We start from the raw sequence: 7,990 nt of genomic DNA, 5'->3' as shown, positions 1-7,990 counted from the left end.
GTGGCTCATTCCTGTAATCCCAACACTTTGGGAGGCCGAGGCGGGCGGATCCTCTGAGGTCAGGAGTTCCAGATCAGTGAAACCCTGTCTCTACTAAAAATACAAAAATCAGTCGGGCATGGTGGCACGTGCCTGTAATCCCAGTTACTTGGGAGGCTGAGGCAGGAGAATCGCTTGATCCCGGGAGGCGGTTGCAGTGAGCCAAGGTTGCAACACTGTACTGCAGCCCGGGTAACAAGAGCGAAACCCCATCTCAAAAAAAAAAAAATCGGTAAATACAACAGAGACAGAACAGCTCTGGTGGAAGCAAGGGACAGGTGTGAGAGCTTCACTGACCTTAGCTCTGCATCAGCTTCCACTTTGGCTCCATGTAGCTTAAAAGACTGAGGGACTCAATTGCAAGCCACATCTCACATCAACCACTGACTGGAAAACTAGGAATACTAGAATCAATTCACCTGTCCTTATTATCTGAGCTGGTATCAAATGCTCAGAGTTTTGAAAAAAATCAATTCAAGCCATTTGCAACATTTTAATTAGGAACTCTCCAGCTTGATCATTAAATCTTCTTACAATGAAATGTTGCTGACTCTGTTTTGCATCTCTGTCCATTTCATAGAGTATCAGCGACCTCCCTGAGCACAGGAGAATAGCTGAGAGGACGGATTAGGATGAAAGAAGGGGAAAAGCAAAGCTAAGGCCTCTGTGGGGGCGGAGAATATTTAGACAGCCTTTGTGTAGAGATTTTGAAGCAGGTTGTGCTCTGACTCTTGAAATGAATGGCTTAGAGAGTGGTTCTCTTGTTTATTTATTTTCTTTACTTTTTCTCTTCTGGTTCCTCAGAAGGACAGGATATTTAAGATATTTATTCTTCCTCAGTTTGTTTTTTTCCTGAACGTTCTCAAAGCAGTCCAAGTTGTCTGTTTGGTGAGGAATCATCTCCCCTGCTGCGCTATCTGACATGCTGTATGGAGTACCTAGAGATCAGGTCACCTAACATTTCCAAAATAGTTTTTCCAAAGATGCGTGACTATAGGTCAGAGGTTTCCTTTTGTATTTAAGTAAATCCACACATCCTCTGCCAACAGCATTCCTACGGAGATGTTGATTTCTCCTGTCCATTTCAGCTTATGCCTCTGACTTCACTGATGCAGCCAGACCCTGTATCCCTTGGTGTTTCTCTCCAGAGAGCACCCACGATGTGCTTCGTTCCCCCAGGAATACTGGGGAGGGCCAGGGGCTCCACCAGAATGTTGTGGAGTCAGGCGAATCTAGGATTGAACTGGACTCATTCACTTACTAGCAGCACCTCTTTGGGAAAGTTTTTTTTTTTTTTTTGGACAGAGTCTCGCTCTGTCACCCAGGCTGAAGTACAGTGGTGCAATCTTGGCTCACTACAACCTCCACCTCCCAGGTTCAAGCGATTCTCCCACCTCAGCCTCCTGAGTAGCTGGAATTGCAGGCACGTGCCACCACACCCGGCTACTTTTTGTATTTTTAGTAGAGATGGGGTTTCACCATGTTGGCCAAGCTGGTCTTAAACTCCTGACCTTAAGTGATCCACCCGCCTCGGCCTCCCAAAGTGTTGGGATTACAGACGTGAGCCACTGTGCCCAGCCCTCTTTGGGAAAGTTTCTTAAACTCTTATTATCTCTGTTTCTTCATTTTCAAATTGGAGATTAAATAATACCTATTCTGGCCAGGCACAGTGACTCACACGTGTAATCCCAGCACTTTGGGAGGCTGAGGCAGGCAGATTGCTTGAGGTCAGCAGTTCGAGACCAGCCTGACCAACATGGCAAAACCCCATCTCTACTAAAAATACAAAAATTAGCCCATCGTGGTGGCACACACCTGTAATCCCAGCTACTCGGGAGGGCGAAGTGGGAGAATTGCTTGAACTGGGGAGGCGGAGGTTGCAGTGAGCCGAGATTGTACCACTGCACTCCAGCCTGTGCAACAGAGCAAGACTCTGTCTCTAACATAAAATAAAATAAAATAAAATAAAACTTATTCTGAGCTCTGCTGAACATTAGCAAAACAGCTAAATCCATTTATATACAGAATCTTCTAGCTCATAGAAAAACCAGCTTATTATATGAAGCTCACATAACTTTGCTTTAAAAATACACAAAGGTAGTGAAAGAAAATAAAACAATAGACTAGTCTTACTTGTAATATTTTATTTGGGATTGTTCATCTTTCTTCAAACCAGTGACGTTCATTAAAAACACACAAACATCAATCCAAAAGATATAGGATGATTTTGAACCATTAGAAAAATATCATGGTTAGGCCTGATGGGGATAGCTCATGGCTCTAATCCCAGTGATTGGGAGGCTGAGGCAGGAGGATCACTGTAGCCCAGTCGTTCGAGACCAGCTTGAGCAAAATAGTGAGACCCAATCTCTACTGAAAAAAAAAAAATTAGCCCGGCATGGTGGTACGTGCCTGATCAAGGAAGAGCACTGACTCGGCCAAATAGGGAAAATGAACATCAAAATGCCTGTGGAGGAGACCAACAGTGAGAAGTAGGGGGGTCGTGCCACAAATTTCTGAAGGGCTCAGGAGTAGGTTTTTAGAAGGTGGAGTGAGGAAGGAATGGAATGAAAAGAACAAGGTTGTTGAAAGCCTTTGAGTGGAGAAGCTGAACCTCTAAGTTTCCTTCACCATCCCAGTGGGAAATAAAAGGCTTATTTTTCTGGAGTGTGTAAACCAGGGGAGCTCTAGAGTCCAGTGTACCAGTGGAGGACTGAGGAGTAGCCATTTCCTCAGGGGCTGAGTCAGGGTCGGGGGTTGGGGGAAGGAAGAAAAAAATTGGGAGACTGAGGTGGGAGTATTGCTTGGGGCCAGGAGTTCGAGACCAGCCTGGGCAATACAGTGAGACTTTATCTCTATAAAAAATTAAATTAAATTAAATTAAATTAAATTAATAATAATACAATTTTTTTTGAGACGGAGTCTCGTTCTTTCGCCCAAGCTAGAGTACAGTGGTGTGACCTTGGCTCACTGCAACCTCCACCTTCCAGGTTCAAGCGATTCTCCTGCCTCAGCCTCCCGAGTAGCTGGGACTACAGGTATGCACCATCATACCTGGCTCATTTTTGCATTTTTAGTAGAGATGGGGTTTCACCATATTGGTCAGGCTGATCTTGAACTCCTGACCTTGTGATCCACCTGCTTCAGCCTCCCAAAGTGCTGGGATTGCAGGTGTGAGCCACAGCCCCTGGCCATACAATTTTTAGAAAAGAAATTAATCCTGTCTAGCATTTACGGAATGCTAACCATGTGCCGAGTTCTGTTCTAAATGTTCCATATGCATTAATTCAGTTGATCTTTGTACAACCCACCAGACAGGAAAAAAGAAAATGTACAAAAGTTACCAAGACAGTTTTGGGTTTGTGGGGTTTTTTTTGTTTTGTTTTGGTAGAAATGTTGATCTCACTATGTTGCCCAAGCTGGTCTCAAACTCCTGGGCTCAAGCAATCCTCCTGCCTCAGCCTCCGAAAGTGCCTGCCTCTGCAGGCATGAGCCACCACCCTCAGCCTCAAGGCAATTTTTAAAAAGAACTAAAAAGTGGACTAGTCCTACCAAATATTAAAACATGTTAAAAAGCTATGATAAGGCAAGGTGTGGTGGCTCACACCTATAATCCTAGCACTTTGGGAGGCCAAGGCAGGAGGATCACTGGCAACCAGGGGTTTGAGGGTGCACTCCAGCCTGGGTGACAGAACAAGACCCTGTATCTGAAAAAAAAAAAAAGAAAAGAAAAAGGAAACAACCACAAGAATTATAACAATATGATTTGGGTGTTGGAAATAGATAAGTTAGATTAATTAATTAATTGGACATGTTAGATTAATTAATGTTTATGTAGATGTGTTAGATTAGAAAAATACAGAAACTGACCCTTACATATGAGAATGATAGATATGATCAAAATGATGTTTCAAACCAGTAGGGAAAAATAATAATTCAATAAATTATATTGGAACAATTGACAGTATACCCACTTGGAAGATATAAATTCCAGATGAATTAAGGACAAATCTAATATTAAAAACATGTATATACATGAATGGACTGAGAACATTATGCTGAGTGAAATAAGCCAGGCACAGAGTGATAAATACCATATAATTGCATTTATATGTAATGTAAAAAAGTTTAACTCACAGAAGTAGAGAATAGAATGGTGCTTACCAGAGGCTGGGGGCAGCAGGGGAGAATGGGGAAAAGGGAGAGGTTGGTCAGTGGATGCAAAGTTACAGGTAGATAGGAGGAATAAGTTCTGGTGTTCTGTTGCACAGCACAGAGACTATAATTAATATATATTTCAAAATAGCTAAAAGAGGATTTTAAATGTTCTCAACACAAGAAATGATAAACATTTGAAGTGATGGATATGGTAATTAGCCTTATCTGATCATTCCACAATGCAGAAATGTATTGTAACATCACATTGTACCTCATAAATATTGTATTAGTCCATTCTCATGCTGCTAATAACAACACATACCCGAGACCGGTTAATTTATAGAGGAAAGAGGCTTAATTGATTCACAGTTCCACAGGGCTAGGAAAGCCTCAGAAAACCTACAATCATGGCGGAAGGAGAAGCAAACATGCGCTTCTTCACATGATGGCAAGAAGGAGAAGTGCAGAACGAAGCAGGGGGGAAAAGCTGCCTAATAAAACCATCAGATCTCGTGAGAACTCACTCATTGTCATGAGAACAGCATGAAGGAACTGCCGCCATGATTCATTTACCTCCCGCTGGGTCCCTCCCCATGACACGTGGGGATTATGAGAACTACAGTTCAAGATGAGATCTGGGTGGGGACACAGCCTAATCATATCAAATATATACAGTAGTTGTTGGTCAATTAAAAATTTTTTTAAAAAACATGTTTATACACTTGGAAGAAGAATTTCTTAAGTAACACTTGCTTGGCAACATACTCTATGGCTTTTAGCACATTATTTAGTTCTCTGATTTTTTTGGTTTTCGGTTTTAATCAATAGAATGAAGATGAAAATGTAGAATTATTGTGAAATTTACTCTGATCTGACAGACTATAAATCTCACTGGTTACATTAAACTTTGTGGTTTAGTAGTTGTATTCAATTCTGTATAACCCAGTCCCCTGGAAGTACCGACATTTTATTTTTCCTGCTGCTATTAACATATTTAAGTCTAACGTGCAGAAATTCTTCCTATGTTAATTCCTCTATTTCAGCACCTCTAGCAGTGACAAGAAAATTTTCTCCTTTGACATTTTTGACAAGTCAAAAAGACCACTATCATGACTACTTGTGAATATCTGATGATAAATGTACAAAAACAATGAAACATCTGTAAATTCTGAATATCCTTTGATATTTCTCCTTTTGATATATCAGTTCCCATAAGAATAAAATAACTGGGTTTATCTAACTTAGTGGGCCACTTTTAGGATGAGCTAGTGTGTGAAGCCCCTCTCCTTGTCTGCCTGTGCTCCCTCCAACCATCCATGGTAAGGAGTGAATGCTTTACCAAGCAGAAGTAAAAAGATATTTGGCCAGGCATGGTGGTGCACACCTGTAGTCCCAGCCACTTGAGAGGCTAAGGCAGGAGGATCGCTTGAGCCCAGGAGTTTCAGGCAGCAGTGAACTATGATTGCAACACTGCTCTCCAGCCTGAGTGACAGAGTGAGACTCCATCTCTTAAAAAAAAAAAAAAAAGGAAAAAATTTTAAGGTCTTTTTTTTTTCGTTTGAGCAGCAAGGTAAAAAGACAAAATGTGTTTCATTGGCAAATCTGTCCTACTGGTGGTTTGGCTCCTTTTTCCCTTCCCAGATGACCAACTCCATAACAAAGTAACTATACCTCTAGATAGAGACTCACTTACAAGTGAGTCTTCAAACCAGCCCAAGAAAATTCCTAAGGGAATTGGCTTGAGTAGCTGGAAAGTCTGCGGTTGGATATAGCTTCAGGCCCAGTTGGTTGGCCTGCACTGTGAAGGCCTGGCCCTACCTGAACGGTGCAGAATGGACTCCCCCCAGGAAGAGGGAGGGCCTCTTTGCTAGGATAAAGGAGGAAGATGCTGAGCTAGCAAAAGTGACAGCTGTCCACAGCAGTAACTAAAGACGTTTCCTGGTTCAGCATGTAGCACATATGGTGCCTAGATCATCTTTTTCTCCCCAAGGTTATTGTTAGAATCAAGGGATTGCAACATCACAGCATTCTTGCTTGGTCATGAAACAGACTGCCTGAATATATTGGCTTTGCTTCCTTTAATGTGGGTCTGTAATGAGGCTGGGAGACAAGTGGCTGGTTCTGTTTCTTGTTTTGCCTCTGTGTCATTCTATTATGATGGTCACTATGTAACAACCCATTTTGTTTGTTTGTTTTGTGAGGTTTCATTAGGACAGGATAATATACCATACACAAACATGATGAAAGTAAATGATCATAAACTCTAACACGATTTCAATGAAAAGTCTTCTAAATATGGTTCTAAGGCCAGCCGTGGTGGCTCCTCTCTGTAATCCCAGCACTTTGGGAGGCCAAGACAGGAGAATCACTTGGGCTCAGGAGTTCAAGAACAGCCTGGACAACATAGCAAGACCTTTTCTCTACTAAAAATAAAAATAAATTAAGAAAAAAAATTAGCCGGGGCACTGTGGTATGTGCCTGTCTGTAGTCTCAGCTACTTGGGAAGCCGAGACGGGAGGATTGCTTGAGCCTGGGAGATTGAGGCTGCAATGAGCTGTGATCATGCCACTGTACTCCAGCCTGGGCAAAAGTGAGACCCTGTCTCAAAGGAAAAACAAAAAGTATATGTGTATATATATATACACACACACATATACATATACACACACATATATATACACACACGTGCATATATATTTTGTATATATGTATTTTGTATATATATTTTGTATATTATATATATTTTGTGTATATACATATACACACACACATGTAGTTCTGAGTGTCACATTCTTAGGACTGCAGAAATTGTCTGAGGCCTCATCCTTCATGTCAGAAGGTCTAAGTACAGTACTTCTTGATTCATGGCCTGTTAGAATTGCTCTGGATGTCAGATGAGGGGCCGGATCTCCGATGGTGGGGAGTAGAGGAGGCCTCTAGTCTCTCAGGAAACCAGAACCTGACTGTTCTCCACTGCGGATCTTTAATCAGGGCTTGGTGGCAAAGCTGACACGTACTCGGTCCACCCCCAGGTAGGCGAAGCACAGGAGTGTGGCTGTCTTCTCCAGTTCCCTCTGCTCCAGGACAGGCTCAGGCACCTTCCAGAGTGTTTTGCTTCATATTCGGTTTGTCTGTCCTCTCTCCACTCTCCCATTCCCCCTGCATACCCACCCTCTCCCCACCAGCCATTAGAAAGCTTTGTCTCAAGGGCAGTAGCAGGAGCGTGGCTCTTGGTAACCATAGGCAACCATGAATCCCTATTAGCTATTTGTGCTATATTTGTAAGGCACATTCCGGCCACTAACTGGGTAAACAGGAAAATGTGCTTTAAAGGTTTTCTTGCGTGGTAAAATTGTCTCCCTTTTTTTTCTCCTTTTTTGCAGAATGACCAGTCCATGGGTGAGATGCAGATAATCGGAGGTGATGATCTTTCAACACTGGCTGGAAAGGTTTGTTAATGTAGCTGTGCTCAGACTGCATTGATGTCTGGGGGCATCGGTGACCTGCATTTCAGGTCAGCACTCACAGGACATTTCAGACACTCTCCCGGGTTTTCCAATTCATACAAATGGCTGTGTGAATCCTTTTAATGATCTCCCCTTTCTAAAACACTCTTTTTAGAATGCTTCCAAGACACCATGCAGACCAAATCTTTCTTCTCCAAGCTTCCTTCCAATCTTATTTCAGACAGCAAAACCCCTTTGCCCACCTTGTTCTAATCCTTTTCTACTCATCTTTCCAGGCACCTTCTGAAAAGGAAGCTTTCCCTTTATTTATTCATCTGCCTTTTTTT

The 7,990-nt window shown here is 42.4% G+C and overlaps 1 protein-coding gene across 1 annotated transcript in view; it reads left to right on the top strand.

The window, feature by feature from the left end:
- Nucleotides 1–7,990, top strand: part of PRTFDC1 (phosphoribosyl transferase domain containing 1) — a 124,578-nt gene that overhangs the window by 87,782 nt on the left and 28,806 nt on the right. The window contains exon 4 of the mRNA XM_012002008.1: nucleotides 7,581–7,646. Within this exon, the coding sequence (XP_011857398.1) occupies nucleotides 7,581–7,646 (66 nt within the window). The remainder of the gene's footprint in view (nucleotides 1–7,580; nucleotides 7,647–7,990) is intronic.

Source organism: Mandrillus leucophaeus, unplaced genomic scaffold (assembly GCF_000951045.1).
Source record: "Mandrillus leucophaeus isolate KB7577 unplaced genomic scaffold, Mleu.le_1.0 Scaffold673, whole genome shotgun sequence".
Lineage (NCBI taxonomy): Eukaryota > Metazoa > Chordata > Mammalia > Primates > Cercopithecidae > Mandrillus > Mandrillus leucophaeus.
The sequence above is the reverse complement of the archived record's forward strand: the minus strand, read 5'-3'. Positions and strand labels throughout refer to the sequence as shown.